The sequence below is a fragment of the Larimichthys crocea genome, chromosome XIII, assembly GCF_000972845.2.
Source record: "Larimichthys crocea isolate SSNF chromosome XIII, L_crocea_2.0, whole genome shotgun sequence".
NCBI lineage: Eukaryota > Metazoa > Chordata > Actinopteri > Sciaenidae > Larimichthys > Larimichthys crocea.
The window spans coordinates 29,907,359-29,929,369 of NC_040023.1; the positions used below are offsets into that span (position 1 = coordinate 29,907,359).

Sequence of the window (22,011 nt, forward strand, 5' to 3'; positions counted from 1 at the left end):
TCTCCCCTGATTTTGATAGTTCAACATTAATTTCCACATCATCTTTTCTAACTGCATTGTTTGCAAACTTGCAAACATAGAGAAGGATTCCTAAATGTGTGGGTACCCACATGAATGCTATTTCTTTTCCCTGATGCACCAGCCTTGAATTTTGTTTTTAACAGTATTTCATACAATATTTCTTGGTGTGCTCTGGCTGATTCTGTTTTAATGCTTGACAGTGTTGATGCTGAGTCACTACAGATGAGTACTTTCCTTCCTGCTATGTCTTTCACCCACTCAAACACCAAAAATAGTGCACATAATTCAACTGCATATACACTTAAATCATTTGATGTTCTCATGGAAACCTTAGTCTGATGACCAGGAATAACCACTGCTGCCCCTGTTGTCTCTGTATAAATGTGTATATAGCTGTAAAACTCCTGGACTAGATCTTAATATTCAGTATCTCCAAATCCACAGAAGCTTCTTGTAGCATCCATTCATGTTAGAGGTTTTGGAGATAAAGTCAGACAGGCCAGACTGAGATGGTTAGGACATGTCCAGAGGAGAGATAGTGAATATATTGGTAGAAGGATGCTGAGTTTTGATCTGCCAGACAGGAGGCCTAGAGGAAGACCAACAAGGAGGTTTATGGATGCAGTGGAAGAGGACATGAAGGTAGTTGGTGTGAGAGAAGAGGATGCAGAAGACAGGGTTAGATGGAGGCAACTGATTCGCTGTGGTGACCCATGAAGGGAAAAGCCAAAAGGAGAAGAAGAAGATGGACATATATTTGAATGAAGTAAAGTATACTAATCCCACCAAACACCTCATTACATTAGTTTTTTACTCCACTATGCCCTTCACATGCTCCCTTCATGATACATGCTGATTTTATGGATTTCTGAAGAACATCACGCTGCTAGGCCAAAGATTGTCCATATTTTTCTCCAGCAAATTCTCGCCAATATGATTGAATAAGGGGGCATGCTCAGAATATATATGAAAATGGTCTGCCACTGACTGGCCTGACACTGTCTCCAGCATTGATCCTGTCCCTGGAAACCCTGTTGCTTACATTTCTCATTACAATCTTATTATGTTCTTCCAGCAGAATACTCACCATGCTCTCGAGCAAATATCTCCCAAATATCTCTAGGATGGACATATATTTGAATGAAGTAAAGTATTCTAATCCCATCAAACACCTCATTACATTAAAGACTTTCTTACTTTACTCCACTATGCCCTTCACATGCTCCCTTCATGTTAGTCTGGGGTCCCAAACAATCATTGTCAGTATTCTGATCTTACTGATTTTGTGATCTTCTCCTCTCACCTTTGTCTTGTTTTGGTCGGCTGAATTTGAAAGCTTCGCTGTGATTGGTCAGTGGGAGGGACCTTCGGAGCAAACAACCAGCCCAAAAAGCGAGCGCGCGGCCATGTTGAATCGCCGAGATTGTGAAAGAAGAGACAAAAGAGTGATAACTCGGTGTGTTTTTTTTCCTTCCCTTCCTTCTTCTCTCGAAACAAGCGACTATTTAATTGTCAAGGAAACTCTCTGGTATAACATTTAAGCGACGACACAACGAGGAGACTTTGGGTGGATGTGGCAAAGTGAAGGTAGCATCCTGCTCCGACTTATTTCTCGACTAACCGTTGATGTTAACGCACAGTGGCTAGGCTAACACCAGCATGCTAACTTAATCGTTTGAATAAAACAGTTTTTTAAAAAATATAAAACAGGTTCAAACCCGAGAGGCTCCGGATAAATTCGCTTTATCTACATATGTTTGTCGATTTAAAAAAAAAAAAAAAAAAGATTTTAAAGCATGCTCGCTCCCGGTAACGTTAGCCTGCGTAGCTGTACGCTCGAAGCCACGTTGCTATGCGTAAAGTTTAAACGCAGCTTACAGGCGTGCTAATTAAACCTAACTTTGCTGTCGGATCAGTGAAGATCAGCACACGGGACGAATTTATCTAATGGTTGTGATTTTATTTATTTTTTTAGTTTGTATTTTTGTTCAACGTGGTTAAACGTCCGGTGGCTTTCTTTGAGCATAACTTTTGTCTGTCGTCAACTAGGTTAGCTCTAACCTGTAGCATAACAACAAAACCACACTGGCTGTTCATTTAACTCTTTCCGCTCTTTACTCTACTATTAATTATCGCCTTTTTTAATTTAATTTAATTTGGACGAAAGTGTACGTGTTAACTTTTACGGTCTAGCTGTTGCTAAAATTAGATGTTTCTTCTGAACAGGGTGATATTTGTATCCCACTTTATTGAAGCTGCACTTTGATAATGCACACGTATAATATGTAGCTATGTTATTAATCTCCAGTGACTAGTGAGTAATGTTAGTTTAGGTTGATCAGTGCTGTTCAGTGTGGTGGTGTTTTATATTAAAATAACCATCCCCGATTGTTTTATTGCCTGGCAGGTAACCTGGATTTTTCTGTTGATCGGCAATTGCCAGAGCACTTTGCAGACTGCCATCTCAACTTTTGCTGCAGGAGTGTAAAGGAAACTGGAAAAAGATTACCCACAGAGACATTTAAAGTGGACTGTCCATGTCAAAGAAAAGATTGCTGGAGTGACTTTTTTTGAGCCAGTATTAAGCCCCCCCAGCAAAGACATTGTGAAGACTTTTGATGTCCAAGGAACAAATCAGAAGAATAGTCTGAGACGTGACCAAGCAGATCGTATTTTGCTACTCGCCATTTTTGAATGTATGAACATAGCACTTGGACTTAAAAAAAAAGCCAAGAGACCCGAAGAACGCGGCGAAAATTCTGGATCATCATCACAGCAACAATACAATAATAAGAATACTCTGACAAACTTACAAAGAAAAAAAAAAAAGATTTTTTTTGGTGGTCACATTTTTGATTTATTTATTCATGTGAATGTTAATTTCTCCCTTTTTTGGAGAGTTGTCTTGTAAATAGACAGAATTCATACGCAGACCTCTTCTTTTCAAGAGGTCTGAACGTCTGAACACAAAACATTCTTTAGAGAGGAAAGATACGAGAACTTTTTTTTTTAGGTTGTTGGGATTTTGTTTTTGTTTTTTTACACGGGTGCAATTAAGTGAAACACATCAGTGAAAAGATATAACACTCTGAGGAACATTACCATGGCTACAGCAAGAACAGCAAACCCAGCATCAATGATTGGATTGAACAAACCAGCAAATGGGCAGTTCAGAGGACAGACTAAGCCAGCTGGACAACAATCAGGACTCTTTGGAACTGCCCAGCAACTCGGTCCCACCCAGAAAATGAGCAGCATTCCCCAGAGCAGTGGGGGCATCAAGTAAGACTGGTTCCATACATTTGCTCACTTGTGTGTTGAATAATGTTAGACTGTATCACTTCTGTAGTTTCACATCTTACTTGGAGAACAAAAAGAATATAAATGTAGTTTCTTCCCAGAGAACAAAGCTTTTAATGATGTGTTTCTTACGTAACAAACCTATGTTAACACCAAAAAAAGAAGATGAGAATCTTCAAAGCGTCACATTTTACTCCTTTTGTCGCCAGCATCCCAGTCTGTGTAAATAATATACATGGAAAAGTAGTTTTGGGTTTGGAAAAATCTCTAGTTTGGGTTTCATTATATTTTTCAGAGCTGTCCTTTGTCATGTTGTTTATTTGTTTCTTACAATTTACAAAGGTTTGGTGATGACTGGAAGAAGTGCCTGGAACTTCCTCCAAAAGATACCAGGATGAAAACTTCGGTAAGGCAGCTCTTGGTTCAGGCTGACATAATTATTCAGATTGTTTATTTTTTTGGCTGAATTTGGAATGTTTTAGCTTCACTAACTGCATTGACTTCGAATTCTCTCACAACATTACTGTCAAACAGTAATCATGTTTCTGCTCTGGTCTGCCAGGATGTGACATCAACTAAGGGAAATGAATTTGAAGACTACTGCCTAAAGCGGGAACTTCTAATGGGAATCTTTGAAATGGGATGGGAGAAACCGTCCCCTATCCAGGTAAGTGAAAGAATGTTAGAGCCTGGGGCCCTCTTGTTTGTGAAGTGAACTTCAGGCCCTGAGATTGTCTTAAAATGTCTCAACAGGCCCCCTTTCTCTCGTGAATCACAATTACAACATGAACTGCAATCACTAAAGCCCAGAACAGTTCAGGGTTTCAGTTATTCTCACATTTTCATGAAGACATTCGTCACTACCTGCATCACCACCACCACCACAGGATCCCATCTATGCCTTTAATAAGTGTGGGGCAACAAAAAACTTGATTTGGTCTCCCTTTTCTCTCCTAAATCTGAACAACATAAACAACAACAGATTTTCATGATTGTTTGCCTTATTTCCCCAAAAAAGCTGCCATGTCCCATGACTCTTGCTCATTGTACTCATTGGACTTGTCTCTCTGACTAAAGGAGGAAAGCATCCCTATCGCTCTGTCAGGCAGAGATATTCTGGCTCGGGCCAAGAATGGCACAGGAAAAAGTGGAGCCTACCTCATCCCACTCCTGGAAAGAATAGACCTGAAGAAGGATAACATCCAGGGTGAGTGTCTGCGGACTCCCTGATGGTGCTATTTTTAAAACTGTTGCAGTGTGAACAGATATACATCTTCAACCGCCCAACTTTGTGAGCTGTATTTTTTTCCCCAAAATTATAGTGAAGCTATGGAGTAAATATGACTCCTGCACTGATCTATACCTATTTCTACTGTTAGTGAGTGGGGTTTTTGGTCTGAGTATATAAAGTGTGCTTATAAATGTTTTTCAGCACCACTTTATTTAATTTTCTCCATGCATCCCACCAACCCTTGCATTTCATCAGCCCTTCCCATTTCTGTCTCAATTCAGCCATAGTGATGGTGCCAACAAGAGAGTTGGCCCTACAGGTGAGCCAGATCAGCATTCAGATCGGCAAGCACCTCGGAGGGGTCAAGGTCATGGCGACGACGGGTGGCACCAACTTGAGGGATGATATCATGCGTCTTGATGAGATAGGTACTTGTCGTGCTGTTAATATTCAAGATAATAAAGAGGACTGTTTCCATGAAGAAGATTGTAGAAAAGTAATTCTTTCCTGGAAGCTAATGCCCAGTGATGCATTTTATCTTGTCACTCTAAAGTCTCATTTGTTTTTTTCTTTCTTAAAGACTGATGCCAACAGCACTACTCAAAATGCCGCTCAATGACAAACACTCATTGACCTCATTTTAGCAGTGTCTTTTGTGCAACAGTTCTCATTTTCCGTTTGTAACTCTCTATCTCTCTCTTAATAGTGCATGTAGTGATTGCAACTCCAGGCAGGATACTAGACCTGATGAAGAAGGGTGTGGCAAAAGTGGATAAGGTCCAAATGATGGTGATGGATGAGGTGAGTTTGACTCTTTATTTCTGAATTCACTTTTAAATATTGTTGACTGTGTTTTCTAAACTGGCTTTCTTTAAATATCGGTTTATTCAGGCAGATAAGTTGCTGTCCCAAGACTTTGTGGTGCTGATTGAAGATATTATCGCCTTCTTGCCAAGAGAACGACAGATCCTGCTTTACTCTGCTACTTTCCCCATCAGTGTCCAAAAATTCATGGTGAGAATTCAAATAGCGGTCTGATTCTCTGAAGAGCTGAACATTTTAAAATCTTGTTGTGGCTTCATAATACATGATGTGAATTTTTTTTGTTGTTGTCTAGAGCAAACATCTGAAGAAACCTTATGAGATCAACCTGATGGAGGAACTGACGTTAAAGGGCATCACTCAGTACTATGCCTATGTGACTGAAAGACAGAAGGTCCACTGTCTCAACACACTGTTTTCTAGGGTGAGTGTTCAGTGCCTACCAGTTGTTTACTAAGAGCCTAAAAAAAGCTGTATCATTTTAGAAAGTAACTTGATACCAGCCTGCCTTCTCTGGTTGAACATTGTACTATATTGTTATATACATATATTGATGCCTTAGTATAAAATTACATGTATTGTAATTTAGGATTTTATCCAAATTGCTTACTCCCATTTGCAAAATATCATTGAAACAAACTTGGGTAAAGGTCCTCTGAAGTGTGCATTTCGTTCTATTAATTCAAGAGATTGGCTCACATTAGGGCTTACATAAGATAAATAAAAACTTGATTCAAAATTAAATAAGGACAACAGAATGACAGGAGCCGCATATATCCTGGCAAAGAACCGAGAAGTGCCAGCTGCTGTTTGGCCACCCTAGCACAACCCACAGCTGAGATGGGTCCCATAGAATCCCTGAGACTTATCATAGAGAGCCTGGGTTAGTTCATAAATGTAGTATCCCTTCAGTCATTAATCATAAATCCATGTTTGTATTACAGCTTCAGATCAATCAGTCGATCATCTTCTGTAACTCCACCCAGAGGGTTGAGCTTCTGGCCAAGAAAATCACCCAACTGGGCTATTCGTGCTTCTACATTCATGCAAAGATGATGCAGGAGTACAGGAACCGTGTGTTCCATGACTTCAGGAATGGATTGTGCAGAAACCTGGTCTGCACAGGTGGGTGAAGAAAGTTTGAAAATACCTTCTTTTTTTTCTTTTCTTTTTTTTTTTTTAAATAAAGCACAAATTAAAGTCCTCAGTGGTCACATGGTTGGCTAATATTCATATTGTCTTGTAGACTTATTCACTCGGGGAATCGACATCCAGGCAGTAAATGTGGTCATCAATTTTGACTTCCCCAAAAGTGCAGAGACGTACCTGCATCGCATTGGCAGATCGGGTGAGGATTCATCCTTTTTTATAAATCCTTACACTCTCAACAATGTGTTTTCAGCTACCACTATTCAAATGTGGCATGTCCACTCCATGACACTACTATCAGTACTTAATGGCTACATTATGTCTCTGTCTTCTCAGGGCGTTTTGGTCACCTGGGTCTGGCCATCAATCTGATAACTTCAGATGACCGCTACAACCTGAAGAACATTGAGGATCAGCTGGTTACTGAAATCAAGCCCATCCCCGGCAGCATCGATAAGAGCCTATACGTGGCAGAGTTTCACTCTGTTGACCCAGATGAGGATGGCATCGAAGGCGGAGCCAAAAACAAGGAACTGTGAGCAGCCTGAATGGTCAGTTTTTCAAACAGCTCTCAAACTAGCCATGACCAGAAATAAACCTTTTTTTTTTTTTTTTTTGTTCACATCTCTAGTAGACTAGACGGGTTTATATGCTTTTGTCTACAAGTAGACAATATGATATGAAAAAGTGCTGATGCACAGCCCCATACGTGGTTGGTGGTTGGCCACTGAATAAAGGGCAGGTTCTAGTTACTTACTTTGTCAAATATGTTAATAATTGCAACTATAAAATCAAACAAGATTTAGTTTGTATGTATATAAATAATGACTAGTCTGAGGACTCTAGCTTGAACGAGAACAAATATTAACCTTGCTAATGGATAATATCCTCTTTCATCAAGAGGATTAAATGAAGTTTTACAGGATTAAAAGGTGAACGGGTTGAGGGCTGTCTCCTCAAGCTGCCCAATAGCAGTCAACATGGATTTTCATAACGCTGATCAGCGCACACAGCCAGCTGTCTGCTCTGCAGGGTTGCTGAAGCTCTCTTTCACATAGTGGTTATTGGAAATTCTAACTTTTCTTTTGTGGTTTGTTTTCCAGGAGAAACGTGGTGTCTGGCATTCATCACACGATATCGGTGATGCTTCTTAAAACAAGATTCCAAGAAGATTTCTGTTCCCCCCAATTTGCCACCAAAATGGTCAATTTTAGATTTATTTTCATTTCCAGTTTAAGTTTACAGCAATTTGTCTGTCTGTTCTGTCTGTGCACATGCTAGTAAACTGGTATCTTTCCCACTGAAAACTGCCACCTGAATCAGTTTAACTTTCAGTCATGCTACCAGTGATGGTCTCTGTACATGTGATTTGGGCTAATGGTTAAGTCTGTCATTGAACTTAGTCACTCTTGACAATAGATGAAAACTTTTTTTTTTATACTTTGCTGTAAGAATAAAAATGTGAAACCAAAGGTAGACTTAGAGGGAAAAAGCCCACCTCACATCTTTGCTGTGCAGATGAACTATACATGGTCACATCCTGCTGATATGTCTTTTAAGCAGATGCTTTAAAGGAAACAAATTTACACTCAGTGGCTCCTTTTTTAGGTACACCTTTTTAGTACTGGATCGTACCAGCCTGAATTCTTCATGTGGTGTTCAGCCTTGTTTCAAACGTGCACTGTGGCCTTCAAATCTGATGACTGTCAGGCAAATAGGAAAATGGTACTCAAGAAGGCACTGGCATTTAAATAATCCTCAGTTAATATTAAAGGTCCAAAGTGTGTTCTGACCGACCATCTGTAATAATCAAGATTTGCAAGACCGCGTGACATTTTTTCCAGTCATCTGTTGTGCATTTTTGGTTAACCTCAGTTTTCTTTGTCTGTGTACCTCTGTGACACACATTGCTTCCCCATTCTGATGTTCGGTCCAAACAGCTAACTAATTTGACCATGTCTGCATGCCTTCATGCACTGTATGGCTGATTTATTATTTGCATTTCTATATTTTTTAGGTGTATCTAATAATGTAGCCACTGGGTGGAGTTATTTTTGTAGCTCTGGCTATCATTCCTGTGGGTCATGAAAATATTCTGCTCAGTAACTTTATTGCAAACATTTGGGCATGCAGTGACTGAAACAATACACACGTCCATATTTTAACCGAACTAACATCCTCCAAAGGGGAACCAAAGTTAGAAAACAGAAACTATAAGTCACTGTCAGTGACAATATATAGTGCATTTTGTCAAAGCACAAATCTAAGGACAAATAACTTGGTATTTGATTGTGAAATTTCTTTGTTCCCTTTTTTTTAAAACCTTAACACCAGGCAGCATTTTCTCAGGTCTTGAAGTTACCCGTAAATATTACAGGATGAGAGGCCTTAGTTGACATGTTAAAACTGGCCAACTTGTTCAGCCATCTTAATGTAGTTTCTGTGTCCCTTCTTCCCTCCAAAGTGCCTTAGTCTAACCTCCAACCTCTACCGTACTCAGGACATTGTCCCAACTTTGTATTGTAGATAAAATGGCACCCAAACAATTCTTACTTAATTTTAAAAGCACAAGTACAGTCTGAAAAGGATTTGCGGATTTTTTTTCCTCATGTGTAGCAAGTTAATTTGTCTTCTAACAAATTGTGCATATGACCAGCTTGTACTGCTCTTCTTGTATGAACGTATTACTGCTGGACTACTTGAATTCAGCACAATGTCACAAAAGATGTACGTCTTGAATTTAAAACATTGTTTCTTTGGCTAACCATCGTGTTACTGCCATGTACCAGCATGTTGTGGGAATGTTGTGTGTGTTTTGTGTGTGTGCGCCCGCTTTCTAAAGAGTCATTAGCCTTAACTCATTTCATGTCTGACTCAGGACTTCCCCTTTTTTGATTAGAAATGTTGGTTCCCCAATTGTTTTTGCCTTTCGTGCAAGCATCATTCAAATTATGACGTGATAGGAGTGGGTTTGTAACCTGTGACCATTTTGTCCCATCACTGCATTCTGGAGAAAGAACGACCTTTATGACTTGATGACCAGTTTCTTTCAGTAGAAAGACAGACGGGCAGGAATTCTGTTACGTGTATCAATGCCAGCACCTCGAAATAAAGTCCAAATGACTAACTTGTTATGCTTTTTTTTGTTTTTTTGTTAAACGTGTAAATGTTTAATATTAGAATTTCTAATTAAAGTCAAAGTCAGCTTTATTGTCAGTGCTGCTATATGTACAGGACATACAGAGCATTGAAATTACGTTTCCTTCTTATTCCAAACAGCATAGACATGAAGTATAAAATATACAAATCTGAAAATATACAAGCTAAAGACATCTGTGTGGCAATATGGCACAGTGTAAATGGAGTTATTAGTATAAATATAAGTATGGTAATAATTAAATATGAATATAATAGCAAGATAAATACAGTATGAACAGTGACATGAATACACTAAGATAGATAGATAGATAGATAGATAGATATATAGATATAAAATATAAATAACAGCTTCTGCTACAATAGTTGCAATTTCAGTAAAAGTGTAATCACACCGATTCATAGTTCATGTTTATTTTATTGTATTTATTAAATACCATTAGTGTAAATGTAAATCTTAAAAAGGTTCACAAATCATCAACATCCATGCTTCGGTTTATTTCTATAGTTTCGTGGATGTAATCGTGGCTTCAGCCCCTAAAATAAGTGTACCCTTGGAATGTCATTCAGTGGCTGATTGAATGAAACCAGTGTTGGGCGAATGAACCGTGCCCTACGTCAGCAAGAAGCGGGCTGACCCGGCTGTAATTTCAACCAATGACAGTTGGAGTGTTATTTACATCAGCCAATCAATGAGCGACTCACTGGAAATAGGCGGGCACTTGTCAAACTACGGTCACGGACGTTGTCGTGAACTTTACCGGTATTGAACTACCCCCCTCCCCTGGACCCAAACCCGTCAGCGTGAGTACCTAAACCATAATACTGCACGAGTACATACATAGAAAAATAATAGTTATTAGTGTTTATTCGCCACATGTCGTGTTTTTAAATCTCCGTGTTCTCCGTGGAGAGACGAACCAGTCTCGTGGTCGACTCCACATGGCTACCTTAGCCACCGAGCTAACCAACAAACCCTGCTAAGCTGCCATTAGCAGGTTAAATGCTGCTGTACTGGCTAATCTCCAATGCTGGCCCCTGTAGCAGACCACACGTTTGCAGTTGGATATTTCTTGCGTTTATCAGGGTGTATGCATTGATATCTAATGCTGTTATTATCCATTATGCCGGCAGTCAGACTAACCTAGGCCTTAGCTACAACCAACCTTCTGTACTGTCACAGGAGAGGAGGACAGATCACTCACTGCAGCTCGCCGAGGGATATATACTGTGTGGAGAGTGGCTATATGTGTGCTCAATCATTTGAATGATCCAATTAGGACCGGCCTTTTCAGGGATTATTGTAACAGTCCAGCAATGTGATTATAATTAATGAGTTGAATGCATTTTTCATCAGCTGTCTATCTCTTTCCTAGTCTGTTGCAGTCTCAGAGTATGGGCAGTGTGTTGGCTGCCGCCTCCCCCAGTCCTGCCCCAGCTGCAGCTGGAGGTAGTCAAGGGGGCCCGGGGTTGGTGTCAGTCCCTCCAGGGTTCACTATGCCCTCAGTGACTTCCGTCCCTCCAACATCTGGATCTGGCCAAGAGGCAGCAGGTTCAGATTCCCCGCTCCCAAACCCGGGCACATACGAGGAGTGCCACCGCAAATGTAAAGGTTAGTAAATGTGATAAGTTACTTTTAAAGATACATTTAAGACAGTTCATGGCAACTTTTAAGTGATAGTCATGGTGTTGTAATAACGGTGTCATTGTCATATTGGTGTGGGCTTACATAATTATCTGATGTTGAATTACAAAGATCTTTGTTTGTTTGTTTTTTTCTGTTTCAGAGGTGTTTCCTCTGCAGATGGAAGGGGTGCGGTTAGTGGTCAACAAAGGCCTGAGTAACCACTTCCAGGTCAGCCATACTGTCACCCTCAGTACCCTGGGTGAATCTGGTTATCGGTTTGGTTCCACCTATGTTGGCACTAAACAGACTGGACCAGCAGAGGTAATGATCATTTTCACTTCACTTCCACAAACCCCTAAAATGAAGCTGATATTTATAGCTTTGGGTTGTAAATCTTCCTACTCATGGTTTAAGTCTAAATATAGTCTGGTGTTTTTTTTTTTAGTTGGTTGTTTGGACAGTGAAATGGGCAAACAAAAGTTCAATTGTTCAAAAGGTTTAACATGTTCATTTAGGATTTAAAACTGATTTTTTTCAACTCTTGTTATTCATTCTTTGGTAGCCCCAAAGATCTCTATACCCTTGCATATACCCTTTTAATACAGAAGGCAATGTTTAAATTATTATCCACATACATGACTTGAAAGCTAACAAATGTGTGTTTTGTTCACTTTAGTCATTCCCAGTCATGGTTGGAGATATGGACAATACTGGCAGTCTGAATGCACAGATCATTCACCAGCTCACGTCTGCTGTGCGCTCCAAAATAGCCATCCAGGTATGTAAACTTATAGAAGGAGCAATATCTGAGATGTTGTCTTTTTTTCAGCTTTTAGCGTGGATTCACACATAAAGTGCGAGTCAGACTCAGATTTAGAAGCTGGGTAGATGAATTAAACAAAGTCAGAACACACACACACAGGTAGATTATCAGAGTTTACTCCGTGAATCCACCTGGACTCTACGTTTTGTGTGTTGCAGACTCAGCAGCAGAAGTTTGTGAATTGGCAGTGTGACATGGAGTATCGTGGTGAGAACTTCACCTCTGCAGTGACGCTCGGAAATCCAGACGTACTTGTTGGATCTGGTATGTATATTTTCACAAATAAGCTTTCAGAAATTACTTACTTACTTAAATTTGACTTTATTTAATTTACCTAGTCATTTAAGTTAAGTGTTTTTTTTTTTGTAATTACTGTATTTTCCACACTATAAGGCGCACCTTCAATGAATGGCCTATTTTAAAACTGTTTTCATATATAGGGTGCACTGCATTATAAGGCGCATAGAATAGAAACTACAGTAGTGGCTTGGGTTGCGTTATGCATCCACTAGATGTAGCTGCGCTAAAGGGAATGTCAACAAAACAGTCAGATAATTCAATCAAACTTTATTAACAGAATACAAACCAGCGTTCTGACAACTCCGTTCACAAAATGAATAAACAGCTGTTTTATTATTTTTCCCGAGGTAATGTCAGTGACGTAGTATTTTCGCGACACAAATGGTGTTGGACTGGAATTCCTCTTTACCGTTCTTACCACTGTTACTTCCATAGACATATATACATAGACATATATACATAGACATATATACATAGACGCCTCATTGAGCAGGTTGGTCCGTTGCTGCGATACGTTAACGCGTCCGCCATATTGGATGTGGCAGATCTGCCCGTAAACTAATACAAGGAAAAGGGTTGCGCTCTACTTCGCCACATCCAAAATGGAGGCGACGTCGACGTACGATTCAGCGCTCAATGCGTCTACGTATATATGTCTATGGTTACTTTGGCAACGCCCCCTGACTACGGTAGCCATGATTAAATAATATTGATCCATATATAAGGCGCATCGGATTATAAGGCACACTGTCGGCTTTTGAGAAAATTGAAGGCTTTTAGGTGCGCCTTATAGTGCGGAAAATACGGTACACCTTAATTTTTTTCCCCAAATTCTAAACAAAAACTGACTATTACTGTCACTGTCTCCATAAGAAAGTATTTAGGTATGAACACCTGCATTTTTAATTTCATTTTTTTGAATATCCCGTATTATAAATCATAAATTCATGTCAGGGATCTGGCACAAACCAAACTGCTTGAAAATGAGTTATGATGATTTTACCACCTATTGCTACCTATTTGTCTGGTGCGTTCACACATCGTCTGAATGTGGTATTTACATGTATGTATATGTATGGACTCCGCAAAGGAATTATGGAAATGTTCCCTAGGAATTGTGGGTATTGGTGTTGGATGTATGAACGGAGCTCGAAACATGATTTTTAATTACGGGACAGAACACAGCTAGAATAACGATGCAGCATCTATTCACCTCACACAACCAAGCAATTCTGTCTCAAGTTCATCCCAAAGCTGTATCACATGCCACTACAGCAATTTAATTCGTTTATTTTTCATAGCATGTGTGACCTATATGCCGCACTGTTCAGCCCTGATAATAGAATATAAGTCTTGTTTATGGCTGGGTGATACAGTTGAAATCAATATCACAATATAAATATAGTAGTATAAGCAAAGTTGTGGAGTCCAGATGATTCTTTTAGTAAGGTAGTTGGAGCATTTCTGTCGGTGTCAAGAAGATATTGAGGTTTGTTATAGTGCTAATGGTTAAGGATCAGAAAACAGCAGTGGTGCCTCATGTAGAACTCAATATGATGTGGACATCCCGAAGGCAGAACGTGAAAAGCTGGACAAATAAAGAAGAGCTAGAAGACCTGAGAGTCTCTTCTTGTCCATACACACATGGATGAAAAGAGACTATAATGGAAGCTCTTTTACCACTTTCCTTCAGGCATTTTGGTGACCCACTATCTCCAGTCAATCACACCAGGACTGGCCCTGGGTGGTGAGCTAGTGTACCACAGGAGACCAGGGGAGGAAGGAACTGTCACCTCCCTCTTGGGCAGATACACAGGTAAAATCCAAAATTCAGATTTTTCAGTTTTGTTTTGTCGTCTTTAGAATTTGATATTATGAAAATTTTGGAAGTTTCTTTAATTCACCCTTCTGTATCGTGACCAGGGTGTAGATAATATGATGTCTATTTAATCTCATTGTTTTGTCATCTATGTGATAGATGTTTAAATTTTTTTTTTTCCCGTTTGTTCAGGTGACAACTATGTAGCTACATTGACTTTAGGGGGAGCAGGAGCTCATGCTACATACTATCACAAAGCCAATGATCAGGTACTAAAATTATTAAAATGCAGCATTTTGTTTTTTCAAGTCTGCCTTAAAACAATACTCGTGCATATAGACATGTGAGGAGTGTATTCATGAACCTGTCCTTTTAATTTGTGTATTCTAATCTAATCTACAGTTGCAGATAGGAGTCGAATTTGAAGCCAGCACAAGGATGCAAGACACCACAACATCCTTCGGTTACCAGTTGGACCTTCCCAAAGCTAACTTGCTCTTTAAAGGTAAATAAACCGAGTATAACTACAGCCAAAGCTCCATTATTTCACTCAAGTACTGCACTTGAGTGCAATTTTGAGGTACTCGTACTTGAATTACTTCATGGTATGCTAGTGGACTACATTTCAGAGGGACATTTGTTCTTGCTACCTTAATATTGCACAGCTTTACTTTTCAGGTTATTAGTACAAAATGTCACCATCTGATAAACTATATGTCATTATATAACAAGTTACCCAGCAGTAAAGTAGTTAAAGTGAACTTCACCTTTGCTGGTTGCGATATATACATTTGTGATATACAAATAAATGCATGTGGAATAGGGCCTTCTGCATAATGAGTACCGTAAATATTGTTACTTTAAATATATTTTGATGCCAATACTTCAAACGACTATACTGTACTATTGCTACTTTTACTTCGGAAAAGAATCTGAGTGCCTCACCACTAAAATTAAGTGACTGTTCATTTGAGCATGATAAAATATAGGTTTTGTTCTTAAAGGAAATTGATTTACTTTTTCACCTTTCCTGATCGCAGGCACAGTTGACAGTAACTGGGTGGTTGGAGCAACCCTTGAAAAGAAACTGTTGCCGCTGCCTCTCACACTGGCCTTAGGGGCTTTCCTCAACCACCGTAAGAACAAGTTCCAGTGTGGCTTTGGTGTCACCATTGGCTAGAGGTGCGGGGGCTGCCTGGAGTCAGCTCACAGGCCACAGCTTGGACTGGCACAGAGACACACAGGAACCTGGACTAAGTTTTAGAAATTGCATTCAGAGACTCTCTTACAACTGTGATTTCTGGGGCAGACAGAGAGACAATGACACCTACCAAGGAGCCAGGACTGGCCAAGCCATGCCTACATTCTGTAGCACAAATGTCTTTCCTTTATGGTCTATTGGATATACCCAGAGGCTAGAGAGATGTATATCAGAGGGCATCAGTGATGCATGAGAACATGTGATGTGAAAATCAAAGTAAGTGGTTAGAAATAATATATGGTGATCATGTATGATGGATTGAAATAAATGTGATTACTTTTTTGTAAAACTGGATGTTGTTATTGCTTTTATAAGAACTGGGTTCAGAGTTTGGACAGCTTAATTATTTGTAAAATATAATGTAGTCTGAATAGTAAAGATGCTGATGCAACTCAGCACAGAGAATAATACACCTAACCCTGCTGTAATCAATGTTTTTTTGAATGTGAAAGGGATCATTTTTTGATAAACCTAGAGAATCCAGATGCCACAGGCAGACCCTTAGATAACTGCAATGATTGCATTTGGCATAAAGTGAAGTTCTTGTAGTGGTTTACTTTTATTTATTTATATAATAGTGTACTGATTTATAAAGATTTATCCATGCAATACAATTCAATTCAGATACTAATACGCATTTTTTCATCACCAGAAACAAACCATGTTATTGCAGGCATTTTTTTTATGATTCTCAAATATGCTATTGTGAATCAAGAAGCATTGCAGGAGCAGCTATAAACTTTCACAGACTTTATACAGTTTATGTACTGCATGTATTCTTGATATATGAAAAATATCTCTCAGATTTTTGTCTCACGGACTACAGTACTATAAAATATCAAACAAACAAATAAAAAAATACCAACAAATATACTTAACACCTGATTTATAGTGCCAATAGTTCTTTACCCATTGCATCTCTCTTATTACATCCTTATATAAGCAATAAAAAAAAAGAAAGACATTTAATAAAAAGTAAAAATCACTTAATTTCTCAGCCAGTGGCAAATTTGCTAGCCCTGTCCATGTGTTAATGTGAGATGTTGATGGAGGACACACATCAACGATGTATGACGAGCATCAGTGCAACCAGGAGGGTGAGGACAGGAGAAGCCACCAAACCAGGAGAGACACCAAAAATGCTGCAACAGGAACAAAAAAATGAATTAAATAACATGAACAGAGGATTTCTGACATATGCCTCATACTGATTTGAAAAGGCTTTATTACAGATGGAGTTTATAGGTGAAATGTAGTTTGTGTGTAAAATGTGAGTAAATCTGAGTACCTGTCATCATCTGTTGTTTTAGGAGGTGGTTTGGTGGTTAAGATCCTGTAAAATTATTCAGAAGGCATATTAAAATCTTATTTCAATACTAAATTTAATGAGAATAAATCTGAGTACCTGTCATCATCTGTTGTTTTAGGAGGTGGTTTGGTGGTGGTGAAGATCCTGTAAAATTATTCAGAAGGCATATTCAAATCTTGTTTCAATACTAAATTTAATGAGAATAAATCTAAGTACCTGTCATCATCTCTTTTAGGAGGTGGTTTGGTGGTGGTGAAGATCCTGTAAAATTATTTGGAAGGCATATTAAAATCTTATTTCAATACTTGATATCGTTCTCATATTATAAGGTAAGAACTGGTGAAAATCTACTTAATATGATAACACAATGTCATACCGTGTCGCGCATGGACCTCCATTCCTGTTTGTGGGAGGATGTTTAACCTCCACTGGTCCCACTTCAGGACATGGTAGAGTACTTCCATTAACTAGAGGTGTGATATCTAGCAAAACAGGAAAGTTTCAGTTGTGTTGTACAACAAAACATCCACAAACATGTTTTATTTATTCCAAGTAGAACAGTTACAATCAAGTTTAGCAGTAAAAACATCAGCCTGCCTTGGAAGCTGAAGACGAAAGCGGCACTTCCCCCCTTGAGGTACTCTCTGAAGTTTAATTCTTCCAAAGATGCAAACTGTTGTATGCCAAACAGTGGTCCAGCAAAGATGGTCTCATTATTCTCCACAAATGAATTTCCAAACTTCCGAGGATTGTCCCATCTATAATTACCTGTTTACAGAAAGCAACATTAAAAGCAAATAACCAAAGAGGAAATACTGTTACATTTGTTCATGTTGTTTTAAACTTACCATCAGATAATTGTCTTAAGTCAGTGGTGATACTTCTTTGCTTGGACATTTGCTGCTGGATATTGGGGTTCTGGTCCACCATTTGGAAGGTCACCTGCCTATTTACGCAAGGCCACTCCAGCTGGTTTTCATATTTACCAGACAACAGTTGCACAAACAGTCCAAAAAATGACCTGTACAGAATAATCCCAATCCTATAAGCATAGCCCCCTCTGGAGTACTGCCGTGAGCTGTATATGGTTGTTCTAAAATCACTAGTGTTCAAAAGGTTGCCAAAATTGTTAATCTGCATGGTTAGATGAGGACATTCAGTCTCAGACAAATTAATGTCATCGATTGAGAATCCACCCGAAGAGCTGCCTGCTCCTTTACGAGACTCAAACACCACCTGGAAGTGCTTGGTGGCATTCAGGGAAACATGATGGAGTTGCCAGTAAGATTTTGGTGAACCTGGAGGAAGAGTTTTGTGAAGACCAAATTACATTACTTACAAATTAATGACTGTGTTATCAGATGCATCCTTCAAACAGTTCATCAGAATCTTAAATACCATTCAGAGCAGATAATACCAGATAAACAAACAGCTTACCAGTGATCTGTCCCATGAGGCGAAGAGTTCCTTTGACATCCTGCTCATCTTGAAACTCTCTGATCCAGATGTTAAGTTGATCTGCCTCGTTGCCAGTGTGGTAATAGTAGAATTGGAGACACTGGTTATGACACTTCCTAGTAGGACTCATCCTCTTGGTTTCCAGCCAGGCCGAGTCTCCTTCCTTACCTGATGCTGTGCTCGCATGCATGAAGTAACCTGCATCTTGACCTAGAATGTAATGGTATGTGTTATGGTGGACCTTCAAATGCAATATCTACATATAGAGTACAGTCCATACAATTTAATTTAAGTTAATTATACATCATCAAGATTTACGTTACAAGAAAGTCAGCAGACAGCAGAAAGATGACAAGAGATTAGGGCTTTTGTGATTCAAAGTCAGCACAGTCATAAGCAACAGCAAAATTTAAATTCTGAAATTTTGAAATCTTACCACTATGATCACCACTGCCCCCGGGTAGATTGGTGTGATCAGAGTTTGGACCTCCAGAAACACTCATAACCATTTGCCAGCCAGTGCCATTCTGTGAGCAGCGATTCATTTGGCACATGCCCCCATTAGAAAAGCTGCAGTGCATCTTAAATGCAATGGTCGAGTCTGTAGAAGTAAATGAGGAAAACAGGATTAAGGACTCTTAATTGAATTTGGAATATAAAATCAAAAGTAAAAGTTCCTGAGCTGGAAATAGGGAATAGGGAAAATTAGTTGAAAAATGTGACTGTGACAATGTACATTGTGTTCACACAGATTTGACACTTTTAAATCAATGAAACAAACAAACCCAAAGCATTCCTAAAAATGGCTCATCCATCACTTACTGCATTTGTAGAGGCGGTTCAGCTCCAAAACATCACTGGGACTCATTTCCTTTCTTTGACCAATAACATCCTGGAATTTTGGATCTTTGGTGATAATTGTTGACCCATTGCCATTGGAGAATGCATTTTTGCCATAATGCATCACTGACCAGTAGTCGTATGGGACTCCGTTGGTGGTGCTGAACTCACTGCTAACTTTTCGAAAGTTATTTTTAACACCTAGATGACACATATAAAACAAACAGTTTCAGCATACTGTATTACAAAAATACACGGCAACCTAGATTCTTAAACTCAACCTATCAACATAGTGTAGTATCAACGTAATGCATTTAATAATTGTTTTATTGGGTGTCAATACATTTGGTTTTACATAGTTTGATCAATGATTGATACATTTCTAAACACATTTGATAATGCTGCTTTTATTTAAACAATTACTGAGTTAATAATATGCTTATGTACTTGCTGGATTTATCTATTCTCTCTTTATACACTTTGACATAAGACATGTAAAGAACAGGAATATTATAATATAAGTCTTAACGAAACCTTCTATGATGTTCTCGAATGCAATGGTCAGAAAATTATCTCTGTCATATCTGGACTGTTCATGGTAGAAGCCAAGAGCATGGAGGAACTCATGTTCAACGGTGGAAATCTCATCACAGAATCTCCCGATGGAGAGTGGCTGTCCATTGGGTATTACTTTCCCAACATATGAAAAACATCTAAAATGAAAATAAAAAAAGTTAATCAGTAACAGTCACACATATACATTACTGACCTGACCATGCTAAATTTCTCATGTTCTACATTCATCAAAACATACATACATACCCGCCAGATTTTTGGACAGAAATGTAATACGTCTCAGAATCCCTTGGTCTGAAAGCAATGCATGACTTCAGCCCGAACTGCTCAAAGGCTCTCAGGATGATTCCTTTAGCATTCATCTCTTCCGTTGTTAATGAAAATTGTGTTATAGGGAAAGAACAAAGAAATGACAATTTAAATGTAACTAATAGATGAGATATTTTCTTTTTGTGTACATTATTCTGAGGCACTGCTCTCACAATTCCTTCTAGATACTCAGGTGGAGGGGATGTCTTGCACACCTGGATTGTGTGAAACTATGTTGACCTAAGATATCAGACATTCAGCCAAATAACTTTGCTTCACTCCAAAGTGCTGCTGATTTCGCTGGACATGTGGCACTAGCCTCCTCTGATTGATGCTGGTTGAAATGTAACATTGCAACATATTTCAGTAACTTTCCTAAACAGTGTAAACATTGCATAGGCGTGGTCCTCACAAACAACAACAAATATTCTGAGTTATTATGCAGGAAGAATTTAGATTTACCAAGGCTCTTGTCCAAAACATATGGAACTCCATCCGACCAAAGACGGCTCTCAGTGTTAATAGCACTCCTTTGTATGTTTGGTGGCTAAGATCATAGGAAATGCATTGGATTGGAAACAAAATTATGCAACACAACATTTATCATTTTAAATAAAAAAAAATGCTAAACTCACCTCAAGAATATCATCATGCCCCAAATCTAAGATAAAGCATAAAAAGTGTCTTTTAGGAGTTTTTCTAACACTGAAATCAATGACTAATATTTAAAGATAACATGAAGCTACAACAAAGGTGCTCAGTTACCAGAAGTTACCAAAATAATCTCACCACAAGGTCCATTTAATTGTATGAAGATGTTTAACTTTACCCTTGTTTATTTCTGTAATGTCCTTGTCTTCACCAATGTCTGCAAAGACATATGAAATGTTGCCTTATGATGTAACATTGATTAATTATAGTTAATGAATTATTTTATGAAATAAAATGAAATGAACATTACATTTTAGAACTTACCCACTATTATTGGTTCATCCTATGGAAACAAACATCATATTTGGTCATTTCAACATATGTGAACGATGTGATTCTCAGCTATACAATGTAATATAATTTAAGAAATAACATGATTGCTTTGTACTATTCTACTACTCCTGCTTCTAATAAAAAGTGGCTATTGATTATAGTTGCTTTCTCTGCTCCTGATTGCACAGTATTTCAAATTTGGCTTCATGATATAAAATCCAAATTTCAGAATCAAACTGCTGATAATTAAACATTATTGTTAGTTCATTCTGAGTGTAGTATAAAATAGATCTTAATTTCACAGAAAAATGTAACATTAAATCAACTCTTACTGATTTCACTGAGAATGATGATATAATTGCCAAGTTCACAACAAGGAAGATGATGCCCCTCATCTTTGCAGGATGTCTTGGACCAAACCTTTAAATCATGCAACAGAAACATATGAAGAAGCATGAACATTTCAAATATAGATATGCAGTTACTGAAATGCAATAAAGCTACGATGAATAGAAAATACCTACTTGTCTCAACCTTCTATCAGCCTGACTTTCCACTCTGCAACTGTATGACGAACGTCCTTTTAAGCAGGTAGGAAAACCCACTGAGCAAAAACCAACAAAAGAACCAGTCATGCAAGTTACATTCTTTTACATGATTATTGTTTAAAACAGTGACAAGTTCTTTGTCAATCTTACATGTTGTCAACACTTAAACAAATTCCATAGATATAGTCTATAGAACTGTATGTTCTCTGTCTTTAAGGTGTAACCTGTGGAATTCAGCCTCCAGGACTTGATGCTAAACTATATCCTGCTGTCTTTGTTGTATGTCCTTTGATTTGATCAGAAGTTTTTATTGTCTCTTTTCAATGAGACATAATAGCTCACCTCTCACTGAAAAGAAGAAGACAGCAGTGCCTCCCTTCAGGAAGTCTCAGTTCCTAATTTGCTTATTAGTTGGGCCTTAGCCTTTTGATTCTTGTATCTTACTGTGTAATTAAACTTCAGACTACACAGCACTCCT

At 38.6% G+C, this 22,011-nt stretch overlaps 3 protein-coding genes and 1 long non-coding RNA gene across 6 annotated transcripts; 2 read left to right on the forward strand and 2 right to left on the reverse strand.

The window, feature by feature from the left end:
* The first annotated feature begins 1,358 nt into the window (after window positions 1–1,358).
* Window positions 1,359–9,650, forward strand: ddx61 (DEAD (Asp-Glu-Ala-Asp) box helicase 61). 2 transcript variants are annotated; one of them, XM_010741401.3, is made up of 13 exons: window positions 1,359–1,477; window positions 2,429–3,303; window positions 3,664–3,727; window positions 3,884–3,988; window positions 4,399–4,528; window positions 4,834–4,980; window positions 5,259–5,353; window positions 5,444–5,566; window positions 5,670–5,798; window positions 6,319–6,499; window positions 6,621–6,722; window positions 6,860–7,074; window positions 7,627–9,650. In XM_010741401.3, exons 2-12 carry the CDS (start codon window positions 3,125–3,127, stop codon window positions 7,060–7,062), a joined length of 1,458 nt encoding a protein of 485 aa, XP_010739703.1. In that variant the 5' UTR covers window positions 1,359–1,477; window positions 2,429–3,124; the 3' UTR covers window positions 7,063–7,074; window positions 7,627–9,650. The 2 variants fall into 2 exon arrangements, with proteins under 2 accessions (XP_010739703.1, XP_010739702.1); XM_010741400.3 differs by having other exon boundaries at window positions 1,425–1,608.
* Window positions 9,651–10,360: 710 nt separating this feature from the next.
* tomm40 (translocase of outer mitochondrial membrane 40 homolog (yeast)) lies at window positions 10,361–15,798 on the forward strand. 2 transcript variants are annotated; one of them, XM_010741403.3, is made up of 9 exons: window positions 10,361–10,483; window positions 11,056–11,291; window positions 11,467–11,627; window positions 11,983–12,084; window positions 12,288–12,393; window positions 14,123–14,245; window positions 14,441–14,517; window positions 14,651–14,753; window positions 15,289–15,798. In XM_010741403.3, exons 2-9 carry the CDS (start codon window positions 11,075–11,077, stop codon window positions 15,426–15,428), a joined length of 1,029 nt encoding a protein of 342 aa, XP_010739705.2. In that variant the 5' UTR covers window positions 10,361–10,483; window positions 11,056–11,074; the 3' UTR covers window positions 15,429–15,798. The 2 variants fall into 2 exon arrangements, with proteins under 2 accessions (XP_010739705.2, XP_027142204.1); XM_027286403.1 differs by lacking the exon at window positions 10,361–10,483 and adding an exon at window positions 10,558–10,677.
* Window positions 15,799–15,935: 137 nt separating this feature from the next.
* Window positions 15,936–17,297, reverse strand: LOC113747275 (uncharacterized). Its single transcript, XR_003463514.1, has 5 exons — window positions 17,195–17,297; window positions 17,035–17,079; window positions 16,915–16,962; window positions 16,798–16,842; window positions 15,936–16,651 (listed from the first exon to the last, which is right to left on the reverse strand). It is a non-coding gene; the product is annotated as an uncharacterized LOC113747275 (long non-coding RNA).
* A 349-nt stretch (window positions 17,298–17,646) lies between these two features.
* Window positions 17,647–21,524, reverse strand: LOC109140401 (meprin A subunit beta-like). Its single transcript, XM_027287226.1, has 12 exons — window positions 21,510–21,524; window positions 21,318–21,405; window positions 20,977–20,995; window positions 20,831–20,869; window positions 20,637–20,662; window positions 20,464–20,548; window positions 19,939–20,056; window positions 19,651–19,829; window positions 19,099–19,317; window positions 18,713–18,877; window positions 18,256–18,486; window positions 17,647–18,116 (listed from the first exon to the last, which is right to left on the reverse strand). Exons 2-12 carry the CDS (start codon window positions 21,378–21,380, stop codon window positions 17,647–17,649), a joined length of 1,614 nt encoding a protein of 537 aa, XP_027143027.1. The 5' UTR covers window positions 21,381–21,405; window positions 21,510–21,524.
* Between the last annotated feature and the right edge of the window lie 487 nt (window positions 21,525–22,011).